The sequence below is a fragment of the Coenobita brevimanus genome, chromosome 99 (assembly GCF_032717465.1).
Source record: "Coenobita brevimanus isolate Jiangsu-jjx chromosome 99, ASM3271746v2, whole genome shotgun sequence".
NCBI classification, from domain to species: domain Eukaryota; kingdom Metazoa; phylum Arthropoda; class Malacostraca; order Decapoda; family Coenobitidae; genus Coenobita; species Coenobita brevimanus.
In genome coordinates this window covers 20,568,699-20,587,987 of record NC_137052.1, presented here as the reverse complement: position 1 = coordinate 20,587,987, position 19,289 = coordinate 20,568,699, and the positions used below count along the sequence as shown (strand labels likewise).

The 19,289-nt window shown below is 40.5% G+C and overlaps 1 protein-coding gene across 2 annotated transcripts; it reads right to left on the bottom strand.

The window, feature by feature from the left end:
* Positions 1–3,231: 3,231 nt before the first annotated feature.
* On the bottom strand, positions 3,232–18,987 carry lic (dual specificity mitogen-activated protein kinase kinase lic). 2 transcript variants are annotated; one of them, XM_080283958.1, is made up of 8 exons: positions 18,724–18,987; positions 16,597–16,643; positions 16,060–16,126; positions 15,082–15,247; positions 14,720–14,956; positions 9,591–9,770; positions 5,945–6,162; positions 3,232–3,988 (listed from the first exon to the last, which is right to left on the bottom strand). In XM_080283958.1, the coding sequence occupies exons 2-8, from the start codon at positions 16,601–16,603 to the stop codon at positions 3,853–3,855; spliced, it is 1,011 nt and encodes a 336-aa protein (XP_080140084.1). In that variant the 5' UTR covers positions 16,604–16,643; positions 18,724–18,987; the 3' UTR covers positions 3,232–3,852. The 2 variants fall into 2 exon arrangements, with proteins under 2 accessions (XP_080140084.1, XP_080140082.1); XM_080283956.1 differs by having other exon boundaries at positions 18,866–18,987.
* Between the last annotated feature and the right edge of the window lie 302 nt (positions 18,988–19,289).

Below are 19,289 nucleotides of genomic sequence, written 5' to 3'. Positions count from 1 at the left end.
TTGGGATATAAAATTAACAAGGGTGAACTGATCTCTCATCCTTGCAGAAGTAGGCTATATAAGATACCAGAACACACAGTTCAACATAAATTCAGTAATAAAGAAACTACCGGACTAGAAATATATCCGAATTAGTTATAACACGAAGTTTATAATCAACATTACTTCATCGACCGGAAACGTAAAACAAGGCAGCGTTTCTCCACTACTACCTATATACATCTTTCCTTTTAACAATATCAGGTGGTACGTGGTGGCGACCATCATCCACTCACATGATATAGTGTTACCTACTTTTTCTTTCATTTTTATCATTCTATTTGTGTCTGCCCTCCTCTCTTCCTGCATCTCCCATCTTTCCTCCTTTATTCATCTTCTTTCCTTTTCAAGTAGCTTTACATTGAGTGACAAGCCTAATGGTTTCATGTGAGCCAGGAAACCAAAATACAACGCTGGGTGGTAGCCATATAACCAACCACACGTGCTCCCTATGTGTCAACAAGTGGGTTGGTGGAGGGTTAGTGCCCCTCCCTGTAAAACAAACTCAAAGACAAACGGCCACCCCTTATGGTGTCTGGCTATAGATAGATAGATAAACCGAACAAGATGGCCATTGCTCAACCCCTTAACCCCTTCAACCCGATGACTTTTTCATCTAAACTGTTGCGGTGTACTTACACTTTAGGACATCTAACTAGACAGGTCATATACAACTTATTCAACCTCTTCAGTATTTGGTACGGTAATTAATACTTCACCACACGGAAGCTGGACTTCCAAATTTCCTATTCAAATGGGTCTCTCACAGGATGATTAGGACAGGTTAGGTTATAATAACTGGTCTGATAAGAATTGTGGTGTACTAGCGTTAGGTCTAGTGGCAATATTAGATGGTTAAAATCATAGGGGGGCTGAGGGTCGAAGCCCCCCAGGTAGGTAAGTTGACGAAATCGTCAGTAAACAAACTGCCGCGGCCGTCCTGGCACTCTTTAAATACCCTAAAATGGATAAAATATGTTTGTTCTATACGTTCTCTACTCCACAATCAACACCAACGGTTTATGTGTTGCATACTGCACTCAAATTACTTTCCTTAAGAACGTGAGACTGTAAGAAGACAGGCGGCACTGTCGCACCCATGTGGTAAAGTTTTACCGATTTACCCTATGCCGAATAGGGACAGGAGGGAACAAGAATTAAATACGGTACAAAGTAAATCCTCGGGCTGAAAGGTCCAAGAGGCAGGTGTAGGTCAGGGGCTGTATTCAAGAAGGATTTTAACCAATTTCTACATGTCTCTATGGCAATTACTACCAAGATTCTCCTTGTTTTCCGGTATTGTTCACAGCAGTAGTCAAACGTTTGGTTGCAAAGTGTTTCGCTGCTGTCTGAGTTCAGGTAAAAATATAAACAATCAATAAACATCTTCAGCTCAATAAAGTTCCTGAATACATCACCTGCCCACGCACACTACCTGCCCGAGGTCTTTCATACACATACTCAAAAATACATACCATTTTATATGATAGGTGTTATCCACTGGTTCCTACAGCACTACACGCTGGTTGTCAATATATATCCAAAAGGTGTCACTTCATAACGAGAGATTTAACAGCATAATCCACCACACCACCACTCACCCACACTGTCTACTGTGTACTGACAAACTGAATACTCGCAGGCAGCGTCTCCGGAGATCGCGTCCCGAGGAGTTGTTGCCAGTTTATTGCATATGTATACGTTTTTCCTTGTACCCAAAGCTAGTAGACAATTTTTGCGTAGTCATTGTGATATTATACATCACATCCCATAACAAGTTTACATATTTTGCTGATCGTCCTCTCAAAAATTTCAAATTTCTCATTCCAACATCCATATCCTACCTGTCAGACTGGTCTTGCCACACGCAGGTCAAAGCAAACCAACTTACCAACTGTACATTTACTTTTTTTCGTTTACCATTTGTGCATAACTTAAAAGAGTTTGCTTCCTTTTCTTCCCCTATCAACTACCGCAATGAATAGTTTGTAGTTCTGAATATGTTATCACTATCAACTTAAGGTCACTTTTGTTCTTCAACCTGGGGCACGGGAGACGTAGGGTCAGAAGGCAAGGAAAGAGAAAGCACGATAAAGGAAGAACAGTCAACAGCATGACCAGTGAAATGGGCCAGACACTCCTACTCACCCAAGCCGCCGAAATCCTGCGTCTGCCTCACAGTCTTACTTTCCATCCGTACATTATTTGATATTTTACCTTATAAATTAAGTTCACAGTTCTTACTAGATCGTCTTTCCATCTACAGTCGGTTAAAAATGGGTGCCATACCCTTGTCATATGCCCCTCCGTATGGGAGAAATGGAGTTCCCCCGAGCTAAGCCCTGTATTGGACTATATAGCCCCGCTAGGGTTACAGGAGCGAGCTACCACTCCCGGCACGGCAGCCCGGGCGAGGCTCGAACTCGCAATCCCCCGATTACGAGTCCGGCGCGCTACCACTGTGCTACCGCGCCCCCCAACCTCTCCGTATTAATACATCCAGTCGACCCGATTCCTCGTCACTTCCTGCTCATCGGTTTTCAGACTTTTCACATAACATCCTTTTCATCACTCTGCATACTCACAGTCTTTCCTTATAACCATGCCATCTACACAACATTCAGATTATAAAAGCTGATCTATTCATCATCCTCATCAAACACCATTTTGTCCCATATAAACAGGACCGTGGTGGCCCGGAGCTAGGGTACTTATTCCTGACATTTAAGACAATGGTGACCAGCCTTACTGAGCCACAAGCACATTATCCAAGTAATAAGCCCCAACCACCCCTCAGACGGAACCCATACAGACTCCATGCAGATGAAGCACCTTGACTCGTCATTTGTTATATGGTTACCACCCGGTGTATAAAATGGTTTCCTGAGATACATTTTACCTGTCAGAGAGAGAGAGAGAGAGAGAGAGAGAGAATTCAAAGCTGACCTATTACTTGCTCTAATACTGCTTGCTTATGTTTACACGTTTAAAGACCATTAGCCATACTAGCATATGGAGGTCTTTTCACTTGATCGCAGCTCTCCGTGTGCTGCAATCTTGGGCCATTTCCCTGCTCATTCACCCAGCCTTGAGGTCTCCATGAAGAACTTCACTCCATGTTAATAATATGCTTACTGGTGATATGATTTTCAGTGGTTTGTTTATTGGTACAGTGGGTAAGGAAACAAGACATTAAAAAGCTTGTCTATTACATACCCTAAAAACTATATACAATATGTGGGGAAGGGACAGCACAACTTCAACAAGCCACTTGGGATATCAAGCAGCAGCATCAGGATAAACTGCTATCCTGGGCCCCTAATATCTATAAAAAACACAATAAAATAAAATCTAATAAAACTGTAAAGGTATTTGTACAATAAAACAATACGCACATCAGACAAAAAAGGAGTAACATGAGGATTCTTTCTCACACGCTTATTAGTTAAAAGTCTGCAGGTCATTGTAAGTCCAGTGCATCAGGAACATACTGTGCACTGTCAACAGAGGTGAAAGTATGGACCATATTCTAAGTGGCACTGGATGTTTCATACCATCTCTTCCTTGCTGATTTCTTTTGCATATTACATCTTAACATTCTCTTCTATGCTATTTTCATCACTTAAATACTGACATGGTTTGCATCAGTAACATAAAAAAGAAGATACTGAGATGTAATGTGTAGAATAACCATTAACAAAGAGATACTATGAAACCTCCAGTGCTACTTAGAATATGAACATAAGGAAGTCAGAGAGAGAGAGAGAGAGAGCAAGAGAGAGAAAGGGTTAACTAGGCTATGCAAGGTTGACGTCACTGTTGCGTGGGCGGTAGATTGTCGTTGATGAATTCTGCGAAGGGGTCATTAGGGGAGTTGGCATGGGCGACAATGAAAGGATGCTCTAGCAGCCGCATGTAGTTGGGCCGCTGCTTGTAGTCCTTCACAAGTCTGCAGGATCATAAGTATATGGATTTGATTAACACTCTCAGGCTCCTATGACTCACTCTATAATAAAATTTATCATTTTGCATTTGCTGGAATTGGGTAACAAGCTACAGTTGTCCTAACCATAAGAGAGTTAGGTACCACTTCTAGTACTGCAAAAATACTAAGTACACTAATTACAGAACAATGACTTTCACTTTAACTCTGGAACTCTTTCCCAGTCTGACTTTCCCACTGCCTACGACAACAAGTCTTTTAACCTACGGACTGCGAGTCAAAGCTCCAGTTGTGTTTATGGGGAAGTGTGAGCCACAGCTCACACTGTACCAAACAAACTTGCACCTCAAAAAAGCACACCAGAGGGGTTCTTATAGCAGGTAACTGCACATACCGTGGGTTAACCTGTGACTAGGAAGTCACAGCTCAGGCTGTGCCAAACAAACATGCACTTCAAATCTGCATACTGTGAAGGCTCCAAGAGCAGAAAACCACACATTGCTTGGGGTTAAATGCAATATACTGAAAAGTCTCAAGCTGAATGGATCTTGATTTTGGTCTTCTTTTTCATACCTTTGGAAAGATCAAACTGCATACTCTTAGCCCTTTCTTCTTTATGGTGGGGGAGGGGTCTACAAACACCTGCACCCCCTACTTACAAACTTAATCAGGAATGACTTGGTCTGCAAGTCGAAAAGTTTCTATACTGAAATTCACTAAAACCCGAAGGTAAATATGTACAATTATATGACAAATTTAAAAAGCAAGACCTTGCATTAACAGATCCATCTACAGTGACCTTGGGATACAAAAGACCCCTTGACCCTACCAGGTAACTCTTGTTATAAATACAGTAATCACTCTAATATCCGGACACCCAATATCCGAACATCCCCACTATCCGGACATAAGAATGTTTCATACCCTACTTTTTTCCATACTATACTTACCTCATTTCACTCTTTAATGTCCTTTATTGGTGTGAATAGGGTGTCAGGAGCTATGCATGTGCAGTAGGAAGGTGTTTTTCTGAGTTAGGCTAGGTTAGGGTCCATAAGTACCAGTCCAGGAGCCAGTCACCAGAATGTTTATTATTGTATGAACCTACTTCTAAACCCTCATTTTATGTTTCTTTTGCATTTATTTCAGTCATTTATGTGCCTTATTGGTGTGATTTGGGTCTTAAATAGGTGCTATGCATGTCCAGAGGGAGTTGTATAGGTGTTTCTCTGAGTTAGGGTCCATAAGTACAAGTCCATAAGCTGGGGCCCAATATCCGGACAGAACCAATATCCGGACCTACCTATGGCTCTATTACGTCAGATATTGGAGTAATTACTGTATACTGAACCACGGTCCGGTAAAAGAAGCACATGCAGCAACCTACCAAACAAATCTGCTAAATACCAAACCCAGGCCCAGTATTTCCTCTTCTTTTCATTATTATCTATTGAAATTATTGAAATGAGGGCTAACATTTGTTTTAATGCTTAATTATCTTTTAAATATCAGGAGCACAGGCCAAAAGAATACTGTACACTACTGATTTACTGACATCTTACAACTTGTCCTACATGGAGTACCAACAGGACCATTCTTTTATACACACTGACCCTAGGTCCAGTATAGGAGGTCCCTATCGATGTCTAATAAAATGAACTGTTGGATATATCGTCTGCCTTTCCCCCCAGTTAGTCTTCTTTAACAAGGCCTCACTTACCTCAGTAAACAAAAATATCAATTGATGTACCATTTTTGTACCAACTGTTTCAAGTAATTCTGATCATTAGTACTGCACCACTCTCATGATGCATTAGTAAAGATCACATACAGCATTTTGCAGATAAATGCACTTGGCATAACAAATCTAAATATAGTAAAACCTCGACTCAAGAGCAGCACTAAACTGGGTGAGTGGATGGTAAGCATCCCCACCTACCACTTAATAAATACAGTACTTACACTTGCTCTATGAAATTGTCAAAATCTGGAGAGAAAGTGCCGACAGGTAGGCGAGGGGGATCATCCATGACTACCTGCTTGAGCTGGTCAAAGGGAGTGCCCCAGGATTTGTAAGGGAACTTGCCTGTAGCAATCTCTACCATGGATATCCCAAGTGACCACACATCTGACCGGATGTCATAGCCAGAGGGCACACCTTGAGGGTCTATTCTCTCAGGCTGAGTAGGAAAGAGAAATGCATTTTAACATCACTGTCCTCACCTTTGAGGCTGTTTTTTATGCTATGGCCTCAGGTTCACCTAGATGTGAACTCTGTGAAATGCTGTTTGAAAGTCCTTTCACCTATTGTCTACCATCTTCCTTTCTGGGAACAGAGAGAGAGCTGAGGACTTTTCATACAGTGTAACCATGCAGCAAACCCACTTATCAACACTTACTGCAACATGTGAAGACGTCCTACTCCTGCACCATCCTAACCCTATTTCCAACTAATAAATGAGGTGGGGAGTATTCACAAATGAGCAACAAGAAAGCCTAAAAGTAGGAAACTTATATCAACAAAGTGTCTAGCATTATGGGCCATATATGCAATCACTCGTCACTCAAGCCTTCAAAATTCTCAGCATCGCCTCAAAAGCAAACCATCCATACAAAAGATCATCTCCATAACATCAGTAGGATAAAGACCATTTCATCAACAACATTGTCATGAAAAGAGTTTGTCATGTGGATCTGATCACGCATTTTGTCCATTCATTTCTGTCCTATACTGCTTTTTATTTGTTTCATGAACTTCCATACCTAGCTTACTTGCAGATTTACCAGAACTAATTATAGTCACCTATATTATGCCTCATACACCTCATTCTCACAACAAAGACAATCCTTCAACACAGGATATTGGTAGTGAAAATTCTGTTGGGTAGAAAGATGGCTGCGATTATATCGGCATATGCTCCACAGGTATGATTGGATGAAGCAGAGAAAGAAAGATTTTGGGATGATTTAACACATGTAGTGGGTGGTATGCGGGATGATGAGATAATGATTTTGGGAGAGGGCTTAAATGGTCATGTAGGTGAAGCAGCACAAGGTTATGAAGGAGTGCATGGGGGATGTGCGTATGGTATAAGGAATGCAGAAGGGGAAAGGATACTCGAGTTTGGGGAAGCAACACACATGATTGTGTGCAACACATATTTTAGGAAAAGAGACAGTAGGTTAATTATGTATGAGTCTGGGGGAAATAGCAGTCAGATAGATTATTTTCTGGTTAGGAGGGCTGATAGGAGGTTAGTGAGGGATGTTAAAGTTACAGGAAGTGAGGAGTGTGTGCAGCAGCATAAACTATTGATTTGTGACATGGTGCTTAAAGAACAAGTGATGAAAAAGAGGACTTATGTACCTAGGAGGAAAACATGGAAGCTGAAAAACCAAGTAGTAAGGGATGCCTTCTATAGCGAGTTGAAGAGAGTGGTGGCTGAACAGGGAACTGTAGACAGAGGCGTTAATGAACAGTACAGAGCCCTCAAGAACAATTTCTTGAGAGTTACTGATGTAACATGAGGTTGGACAAGAGGACCACCAAGACATAAAGTAACTTGGTGGTGGGATGAGGGTGTAGAAGCTGCAGTTAAGGAGAAAAGAAGGCTTTTCCGGGAATGGAAGAAGGGTGGTAGCAAAGAGGAATATTTGGCTGCCAAGCGTAGGGCTAGAAGAGAGGTATATAGGGCAAAGTCTGAGTCACAGAGACAATTACTTGATAACCTAAATCATGGGGAAAGGAAAAATATGATATTTAGGGTGGCAGGTCAAGTTAAGAGGGATAATCGGGATATTATAGGTGAGCAGTGTGTGGAGAATGATGAAGGAAGGGTAGTGGTGAACAGTGAGGATATTAAAGATGCATGGAGAGAGCATTATAACCGGTTGTTGAATGAGCAGTTTGACTGGGACAGGGAAGGTTTGGAGCCAGCAGATCCAGTGTCTGGCCCTTGGCCTTTGATTGATACTGCTACTGTGAGTGAGGCAATAGGCAGGATGAGGGTGGGGAAGGCAGCAGGTGTGTCTGGGTTGTCTGCCGAAATGTTGAAGGCCTCAGGCGATATAGGGGTGAGTTTAGTCACTGACCTGATAAATAGGATTATTTATGAGTGTGTTGTCCAAGATGACTGGCTGAAGAGCCTTTAAAAACGAAACGAAACGATAACCTTAATAAAAGATCTCTGGAAGTGCCCTGCTAGGAGGACAGTTTTCTGCAATCAACCAATCATGCTCAGCCTGGAGGCACCATCATCATTTTTCTGTCTCCCACCCTCAAACTCACTATTTTCCCATAAAAAGCTGAGATGATAATCATTCTGTTCTCCACATATGCCTCTATCTATCCATCCATCATTCATTCATTCCTTCATGGCCTCTTTATATCTGGAGTGTAGAAGCCCTAAAGATATGCATCCCAGACATTAGATGTGAGTGGCCAGGCTCTAAATCCCTGCATAGCAACATGTAAGCAATTACTGGTAACCTCAACCACTACTACTTATCTATACAAAGCATATCTTCTTCAAGGTATTTATTACCACCACCACCATCCCAATTCTGACTTAACAATGGGATGGGTAGACAATACCAAAATGAAAGGGAAAGCATTAACGCATGGGAACAATCAGTATGGGTAGACACCAGAAACAGTAAAGAGAAAGAACTAAAACAGGAGAACCATCAATAAAGTCCCAGTGACATGGATCACACAATCATTCATCGTCATCATCATCCCACCCTAGGCCATGACGAGGAGTAGCAATGTCCAGACAACCGAAATTTGCCCAATCAAATGGGCCACACTTCCATTCATTCATCATTCGAGCCTCCGGAATCCTGGCTCCATCGGATATGCCAAAAACATTCACCATGTTTTGTTGCTTCACATAAACGTATCCGACAGAGTCAATCCAGATGCTGCCACGTTAAAAAGGGGTGCCAAATCATTCGCATATAAAATTTTACCTGAGATGCAAAAGTTATTCTCAATTTCCTTTCCTTGATGCACTTCATGAATACCAATGGCATAGGCATTTTGTTGACCTCGAAGTTTGCTCAAGTCCTACGCCTGGTGGTCTGCACCAAGGACCTCACCCATCTTTCCAATTTCATACCTACAACCATCCTTTGCCAGGCATCCTCCTCACTCCTCTCAATATGACCAAACCATCTCAACCAACAGGTTTACATCACCCCTCTGATAGGGCATTTCTCTTACTAAATCTCTCTCACAGCATATATGCTCATTTTCGTCACTGTGAGACCCAATACATTCATCTCAACATTCTCAAGTCTCACTGCCATATAGCATAACAATTCATGCATATTTTGTAGAGTACCCTTGGCATGAAAGGAGAGCCTTTCATGGTCAAGAGGCAAGCGTTTCAACAAAATTTTCCATCCACTTCTCATTCTTGCACTGAAGTGAGCCTCTCTCCATCCTCCCACACTCAGCATGTCTCTCAGGTATAAATCAAAAGTATGTCTTCCTTAAAGATAGTTTAACTGCAAGGCAGAAGTTTTTCTGCACTCAGCAAAAACTTTAAATAAACAGCAACTTTACAACAAATGCCACCTCATGATTTTCAAGAACACCACTCACTGCCATATAAGGTTTACATCCAGCTTGTACTGTCTTGGCTACTGAGTCCACTAGGTTACCGGAGATCCCAAAGTCACACATTTTGACTTCGCCTCGTCTGTTGATGAGGATGTTGGAAGGTTTTACATCCCGGTGAATGACTTTCAGCTCTGTATGCAGGTAATGTAAGGCACTCACCACCTGCAAGAAAAAATTTATATGAATCAACAGAATGCACCCAATTTCAGCTGTTTTAATTGCTAAGCTCAATGACTGTATGACTGGTGTGCTCAGACCTACACAGCACCTCTTCAAACATTAATTATGTGGATATTTTATCTTTGGCAATGTGCACCTCTTGAATCTAATGTCCTTTTTAGCTACGGTAACATCTGCTGCTACCAAATGTTTTGATTCACTTTAGGAATGGCCTCACTAACTGATGTGGCTTAAAACTTCAGTTGGCAAATGACGTTATTTACGTCATCCGAAGAACTCCAGTAAGCTGGCCGATGGCATTATTTACATTATCAAAGTAAAATATTCGCCAAAAATCCATTCATTGTTTGATGTTCATGGGATCAGGTTTAAAATGCACATCAATGTCTTCCCATTCTTCTGTGCTCTACAAACATCATTGGGTGGTAAGTATACATATATTTGCTGTATACAGATGCTTCATTTTTTTTTTAATGCAAGCATATACATTATATCTATCTATCTGCTGTATGTGCTGTTAGTAATAGTCCGTTTGTGTTCTGATCATTTTTGTATGAATGTTACTGTAGAACAAACTCATATGAACAATTAGAGACTAAAATGAATGAAGTAGCAAGCACCATATGGTCAGAAATAAAACAAAATATGAATACTGTATAAATATTTACGACACCGCGCTGATGGAGTACACCTGGCTTTCCTTATGGTGTTAGTACTAGTGATGTTGGTTGCTTGTTCATTATTTTATACATATACTATCGTAGAACAAATACTTGAGAACAAAGAGAGACTAAAATGAATAAAATAGCACAAAAAATAATGTCGCAACCTTACACTCCCTCTTCTGTCTTTCTTTCCTTCATTCTTTCCTCTTCCTTCTGCCTATGGGTAACTGTATACTGAGTGACAAGCCAAATGGTTTCCTGTACACCAGGAAACCAATTACTATGTTGGGTGGTAACCATATAACCAATAATGGCGCCTGGTGGTTTAATGGATATTTAAGGTGCTCCAATTGGATTGAGCCTGTGTAGGTTTATATCCATGAAGTGGTGGGGGTTTATTGCTCACGTAATGCCACTCAGGGATAAGTGAGGCTGGTCACTCTCATCTTATATGTCAGGACCAACTTGCCTAGCCCTGGGTTCCTACACATAGGATTGGGGTGACATAGGATTGGATGATGGATGGAAAATAAAAAAAGTAGAAACACTTAAGCAAGCTGCCTATGTTTTTTCACAAGGTATTGTACACTCTGTTAGAGTACTGGTAATGCTGGTATTCTATTCAACCTTATATGCATCATCTTTATAGAAAAATCAATTGCAAACAATTTGACACTAAAATGAATAATGTAGCACAAAAAATAAGGTCAGCAATAAGAAAGGAATATAAACATTTGTGAGGAACTACTCGCTGCCAGGCAACCCCCAGCCCACCTTAGGGTGTAATGTGAGGCACAGGTGCAGGGCCGGCCAGTGTTAACATGGCGACATAAGGGCCCTCCAGTCCAGAAAGTTTAAGGTGACTGAACTATCCAGACATGGCAAGGATACATTTGAAAGGCACCTCCAGGGTCAAAGGATTAAACTAAGTCATGCAGTAGCATTATCTACGTGTATTCAATTATACTCTACTGTTCTGTTAAGGGACTTCCAAAACCCTCTTCATGATATTTATTTAAGCCTGGGTATTTTACATTCAATCTGTATACAGTACCGGTGCAGTTCTTCCAGCACCTGGCAAGAGACCACTGACTGAACAGGGAAATCCTAGTTTCCATGTACACTACAATCTGGGACAAGGATTCAACTACCATTCCATTGCTTCTACCTCAATGCATGTCTTATCATTTTCTTCCCGGATGCATCATATCAGTGAAAACTATTTATGGACACAAAGACTATTAAGTCTCTATTAGATAAGGAGTATCAGTTAGCAGAGGAAAGTGAGTAGCACAACAGGTGGAATATCTGCTGAATCTTTGTTCCCAACTATACACAAGGAATGGGGTAATCAAGGATCCTGAACTCTTTGACCCTGACTGGAGAATGCATCAAAAGGGACAGGACGTTCCATGAACATTCTCCCCCTACTTCTTCAATCTTAAATCTCAGGAGCTTCAAGGATGTCTGCAACCCTGATGTGTGGCAACAGTTTCCACAGCCTTACCCTTATTCAGCTCTACAAAAGGCAGTGTCTTATTGACTGCATATACAGAATATATACAGTACAATCCCAGCAATCCGGTATCCAGACAAACGGAATACTCAGAACAACGGGAAAATTCAAGGGCTGGTAAAAATGTCAGTAAGTTATAACTGTGCGCCAATTTGAATGGACCGCCAAACCGCCGTTTGATTGTGTCACACGAGGCTGGGGGAAGTCACAAAGCGAGGTGAAGGCATTTCCGGCTGATGTAAATCCGTAGCAAATCCTCTTAACCACCCCTCCTCTCCCCCTCTTTCCCCTACTTGAATTCAGTCATCCTCCACACCTTCCAAAAATCACCAGTCTGCATTTTGCCACCAGACAGTAAACAAGGTCTCTTGCTATTGTGTTCCTCTGATAGACGGTAATTTGTACACTCCAAAATGCCTAAAGTGCAAACTAAACGTAAGCGTATCGTGCTTACCTTGAAACAGAAGCTGGATATATGCAACAGACTTGAAAAAGGCGAACATTATAAAACACTAATGGCTGAATATAAATGTTAATAGGAATAAAAGTTTACGTTGTTGGAAGAAAAATAAATAAATACAGGTAATATGCCTGCATTTCATACGTACATCATTTATTTTATTTTCTGCAAAACAGCTGAGTGGCGGGTGAGGGGTGGAGTGATGGAGGTCAGGTAGGGAAGAAGAAGAACAGTCGGAAACGTAAACAAACTCACGTGGGGGCACAGGTGTTGTGATAATTCTACAGTGCAGTCTTAACACATCATCAGTTCACTAATAAATGTTCAAGCTTTTATTTCTATATTTTATTTTTCAATTTTTATGAGTACAGTACATACTGTATAATGAATACAGTAATTCGGTAAACAATGGACTGGTGTAATTTGCAGTACTGCTAGTTGCTAGACAATGCACACGTGCGTTATGACCATGGTGTGTGTTTACAAGGCAGTTTTTCAGGCGGAATCTCTTAGTGTAACCCCTAATGTGACTGGTGAGTACCTGAACTGTATTTACTGCTGTGATAGCCTTTGTAAAGATTTGACTTGAAAATCAGAAATACGGGAAAAATCTGTAACCGGGAAGGTAAATTCCCCAAGCCACCCGGTTAACTGGGATTGTACTGTATATCAGTAATTGTGGTAGGTGGGGGCGCTCACCATCTACTCACTCTATGTAGTGCTGCTCTCGGGTGTCTGCCCTTTCCTCTCCATCCTTCTCTCCTTCCATTCTCTTCTGTCCTTCCTTAATTCTTTCCCTGTCCTTCTGCCTACAAGTGACTTTACACTCCCTCTTCTGTCTTTCTTTCCTTCATTCTTTCACTTCCTTCAGCCTGTGGGTGACTCTACACTGGGTGACGAGCCAAATGGTTTCCTGTGCACCAGGAAACCATTTACTACACTGGGTGGTAACCATATAACCAAATTTTGGCACCTGGTGGTTTAGTGGGTAATTATTGCGCTCCAATCGGATTGGGCCAGTGAAGGTTTATATCCAAGGGATGGTTGGGGTTGATTGCTCATGTAATGCCACTTGGGGATGAGTGGGGCTGGTCACTCTCATCTTAAATGTCGGGACCAACTACCTAGCCCCAGGCTCCTACGCTCCTCATGGGGCAATGTACGATTGGATGATGGATGACTGAGGAACAAGGAACCCCCCACTCTTTCATGTCACATCAGCAAATGTTCTGTCTGTAGTATGGGTGTACTGTGTGCCTGAACAAGTTGAAGCTTACCTGTTTAGGCTATTTAAAAAAAAAAAAAAAAAAAAAAAAAAAAAAAAAAGTAATTTCCTTTACTATACCATGTGTACTTTACATAAGCTGCAATAGTTTGTATAACTGAGGGTATTTCAACCATAAAATCCATTCAGTGAACCTGGACTCTTGGTATTCAATAAATTCAAATGATGCCATGCTTCCTCTCAGCAAGTTCCCATACTGAAGCTGGCCAAGGTACAACTGATGTTTATTATGAACTGGAAGCTAACTCATGTGCCAAGCCAGATTATTACCGCCAAGAAGTTGTTGAAAACTGTTGGAAAAATGCAAATCTTAGCTTGGACTCTGATTCTTACCCGTGGCTGGCCAAATTTCTTGCCAAAAGTGATAATTTTGCGACTAGTTACCAAGCTTGGAGCAACATTCCTCTCACAGCATTACGGTACTTCCCAGGATTGAGCAGCCAACCATCTACTACCAATGTTCGAAGGTATATACATCTCTGATAAGCTAAAATTTTTGTGAATGAATAAACAGCAGCAACCAATATTTTTGTGAATGAATAAACTGCAGCAACCAAGTTGTATATGCATGACATGGGTGAGCTGCTATGCATTCACGCAGCATTTTGAATGGTTCTTGATGGGAAGCTGATTCACAGGTCCAAGAGAAACATTTTCTGTAATCTGAGAACTAATCCACCCCCATCCACACACAGGCAGCCTACTGTGTGAGGTTCTATTAGTGTTAAAAGGAGTGCACATGGAAATGTGTTGTGTTGGAATGTCAAGAATTGTAAGCAAGGATCTGCACTCTCAAATGTCCATCCCTGGATGGGTCTGAACCTACTTCAAAATCAATGCTAGGCAAAAATATTACACACTCAACCACTGAAGGTGCCAGAAAAACTGTGAAAGCCAGCCTTGCAGGTATATCTAAACCACAGGCTTAATGCGTAAACATTGGAGCTACCATATATCAAAAATTAAAAAACAAAATTCTGTACTGTTATTAGGATGCAAACTTACCGAGAAAGCAATCTTGCCTAGAAACTGCTCTGGAATAACTTTTCCCTGTGAGAAGACCTTTGGATAAAACTTGTCAAGGGAAGTTTCCATCACTTCCATACAGATCCAAACATCTCCATCTCTAAAGAGAGCCCCATAGAAGTGGACGGTGTATGGGCAAGCACCTGAACGCATTGACACATCCAGGTCCATCAGCAGATATTGCTGTTCACGGCTGTCCACTGTACTTGTGATCCTCTGTAAAATAACACAATTGTGAATAGCTTAATACTGCCTATCGTACACATTATAATATCATAGTTTCCACTGATTGAGTCGGCAAGGAAGTCCAGGTGAATTTCTGATTGTGATTGTACACTGACCTTGACTGCCATAATGGTGTTTGATGGGCGGTGCCTCATCTTCTCCACAACCCCATAAGCTCCACGGCCCAGTTCCTTCAATAGTTCTAGGTCTTCCGCTGACACTTCCACCTCCTGCCCATCCATTGTGATTGTTGTCCGACTGTCTAGATCTCGAGGTGGACCTCTGAAAAGTCATAGTAAATTAGTAGATTACACTTTTGATTAAGCAGGTTCAAGTGCTTATTTATTTAAGAAAAAAATAAAAAAATGTAATTACTGGATACAGGTATACCCCGAGATACAATACCCCTATTTAGCGATGGGGGTAGAAATACCACCATAACCTCATCCTAATGATGGCCAAACCCCCGTTTAACAATGGGTTTAGATTGTTTTAAAAATCGATTTTGATAATATAGACTTAAATTTTGTGCTTAGGTTGATTTATAAACTGTTTTTAGACTTGGATTAATGTGTTTTAGTCACAGACGGGGTGAACATTGTCATTTTGAATCAGCTACAGTTTACTAAGTTTGATTTTTTCCAGACTTATATTAGACAATTTTAAGATTTTATTTTTGGGTTTAGATAAGTTATAAACTGCTTTTAGGCTTAGTTTAGCTTGTTTTAAAGCTATCTGGGGGGTTTAGGTGAGCTAGAAACTTGTTTTTGGACTCATTTGGGTGGGATAAGGACTTGGCTGGGAGGAAGAAACCCTATACTGTACTTTGCATGTTAAATCTACCCCCAATATACAATACCTCACCCCCTAGCAATGGGTTTTTACTTAACCAATTACATCGTTAAACTGGGGTATACTTATATTATCCGGATTTGACTTTTAGATAAACTGAACCTACTTAAAAAGCAGCGTTTCTGTACTTTATATATATAAAAAAAAAACTATTTTCAATGGTGACAAAGTATACTATACAGTGATTTGTACTAAATATATATGCTATTTGGGAAAAAAAAAAAAAAAAAAAGTTTACTTACACCGGCTGTGGTGTCTCAGTTGTTGCAAAATTAAACTTAAGGTCAGGACCTTTCCTTCTGGGTCGTCCTGTGGAAGAAATATACAGTAATGGTAAACAACAAGCTGAACTACTGACAGCACAGTATAAGGTAATGCAAAAATGAAAGTCATTTAACATATGAAAATGTTATCATCAGCTTCGTAACCCAATTTTCAAAATTTACATGTGGAGGGGAGATTCTGAGTATGGCTCTCTGATCGCAACAGGGACATGAATCAAGGGAGAAAGAAGTTCCTATGGAAGCGATAAAGAGAAACAATGAACTAGCCTACATACAAAAACCAGGAAAAACTACAGTCCAAGATGATATAGTGAATGATTAGGATGTATAAATGTGAAAAAAAGTTACAATACAAAAGAAATCTGAAGGGGACTAACAGCTTAAACTTCTTTGCAAAACAATTCTTATTTATAATAATCTTTTCCATACTAAATTGGGCCTGTATTATTCTGAACTAGAACTGTAACAAATATAGTATCTATTCTCTAAACTTACCATGCATGATGACAGCTCTTTGTTGCTTGTTCCTCTCTGAATATCAACTGTAATAAACAACATTCAGAACATATCAGTTACTATACTGGACAGCATAAAAAGTATTTATAGTCTATTTGATCGACCTGTGCAGCTGAGATGCATGGGCCGAATAGGGTGTGTTTGATTCACGGCTGCTGATTGGCCGCCAATAATGTAAATCTACAGCTTTTCTTATTTTGGCACATATATCTATATTTGTAAACTGCTTGCAATATAAGCAGCCAGTTTAAATATGGAACAGTTTCCAACACTAAAGAGGTCCAAATTAGCTTACTGTTATCAAAGAAAATTAAAGGTGATTATAAAGTTTCATAAAACGACGAGTAACATTTGGAGTAAATTATCCACCCACAGTGTACAGTACACCCACATCTGCATGTTGCACTGCATCCACCCACAGTGTATACCAACATCCAAATGTTGCACTACAATATCCACCCACGGTGCACAACTAAGTCTGCATGTTGCACAACAATACATGCCAGCGTTTATTTCAATGACATCATTGGCAGCCAATCAGCTGATGCGTATCAAACACACCCTACTTGCCGCATACACTTCAGCTGCACAGGTCAATCAAACAGACTATAGTACTGAAGGGGCAAAGATGCCAGTTATGCAAAATGAGTTACAATCAGTGTTGAATAGGTGAAGTCTTCCTCTAGCAACTGGTGTAAGTGGTAAAGGCAAAAAGCAACTGTTCATTAATTTAATATAAATTAATTAAAAACAATTACACAGCATTAAATTTAAATAATTTAGTATAAGTTATTGAACTGCCTTCTTCTGAAAATGATTATGAATATTTTTCCTTGGGTATCTATTATAATACAGTACTTACTTTATATACAGTATACTGTATATATATATATATATATATATATATATATATATATATATATATATACATATACTGTATATTGTACATTATGTGCGTATGTACAGTGTGTGTGTGCGCACCTGGGTGCATGTGTCCTTGAATGCAAAGCATGGGAGGTGGAGGCTAGGTTTACAACTGAAGAGTTGGGAGGAAAGATGGGACTGGAGTGTAGGCCTATTGGTGCTGTGATGGGGAGGGGTAGACTGAGATCGTTTGGGCATGCTGAGAGGACTGGGGATGACAATTGGGTGCGGAGAGTGAGAAACGTGAACGTCTGGGGCAGGTTTGTGAGAGGCAGACCAAGATTCAAATCCAGGCTCCATCGGATTGGCATCTTTAACACTAACATTTGGCCATCACAGCATAGCCGTTTTAATTGAACTAAAATGGCAACGTATGAAATGCTTACTTACCAAGGTTTCACCTTGTTATATCTAAATTAAAAACCCAAATTATATTATACAAGAGGCCCTCCCTGATTTTCACTGAGAACAGTACAGAAACTGGTTATGGAGGGGTTCTAATATGCCTCATAAACTGATGAAAATAATGACCAGGTCACATACTGTACTGACAAGATTATACTTAACATTACAAACTTGGCATGAGATCTGAAACATTACCATACCTTACATTGACCTGACTACCCTAAATGCATACCTTACTTTTCCTAAATGTTTATGGGTCAATTTTCGGAAAACTACACTTCTCCAGCTAATGCTCAATAACAGTTATCAACGTTGATGCAACATTCTAAATATTTACTGACATATACATATTGATAAGACCTGTTAATTTTACTACAGTTAACTGCATGTTTAACAGCAAACAGGAATACTGCAACCAAAGGCTTGTGAATGTCTGCACAAATCCACACTACACTAACAGGTAATACTTAAGCACCATAACGTATAAATTAGTATAGTATAGTTATTGGGTACGAAACAATCATTCCTCAGTACATTAACTCCTCCTGTACAGGTATGCAAATTTTATTCTATTCCTGAAGCAACCAGAATATTCTAGCTTCAAATAAGGTGTACCATAATACTAAAGGGGTATTACTAGGTTATACCAAATCCCCCTAGCTTGAAAATCCCTCTTAAACTGAATTAAATGATCGGTAGATACCTAAATTACTACAAATAATGCGCTATCGGTAGCAAGAGGTCATAACTGCGGTAAAAGTGCATTAAAGTGCTGACCTGACCTCGCCTGGTGCAACGGGGGGGGGCGAATCAGTGCCACAACTATTTACACACTAATATGGCCGCGATCTGGCTCACTCTTGGGTGCTGGTGGCGGGCAGCGCGAGGGAGGCAGGCGGCGGGAGAGGACTCAACTCACCTGGCTGAGACTCGAGGGTGACTCAGGGGATGACTCACAACTCAACCAGTCCTTCCAACAGGCCAGGCAAGGCAGACAACATACACACACACACACACGCCGCCTACACCACCACCACCGCACCCGGGGTACTCCAGGATTAGCTCGTAGCCTCGTACCCACTCTGCAATAATTTACATTATTTATTATATCTGAGCTTTTATTTGTGATATAATAATTGGGGAATAGTAAGAAATATAACACTAAATTTAATTAATACCCAGTACTCGTACCTTAACCCGTAATCACTTCATAATGATTACAGCTTTTTTTTATATCATCTATTATATGTCATACAGAACCTGAGAAATGGTACAAAATATAAAAGTTAATCGAGTTCACACCAATATTTTCATGCATGGTTTTCAGTGTAACCTTGAAGCTC

What these genes read in the sequence shown, in the direction of transcription:
- lic (XM_080283958.1), bottom strand. An exon ending in TAGGCAAGATTGCTTTCTCG is followed by an intron (nt 9,771 to 14,719) that starts GTAAGTTTGCAT and finishes TTTTTCTTGCAG; the next exon opens with GTGGTGAGTGCCTTACATTA. An exon ending in GATGTAAACCTTATATGGCA is followed by an intron (nt 6,163 to 9,590) that starts GTGAGTGGTGTT and finishes TTTCCTACTCAG; the next exon opens with CCTGAGAGAATAGACCCTCA.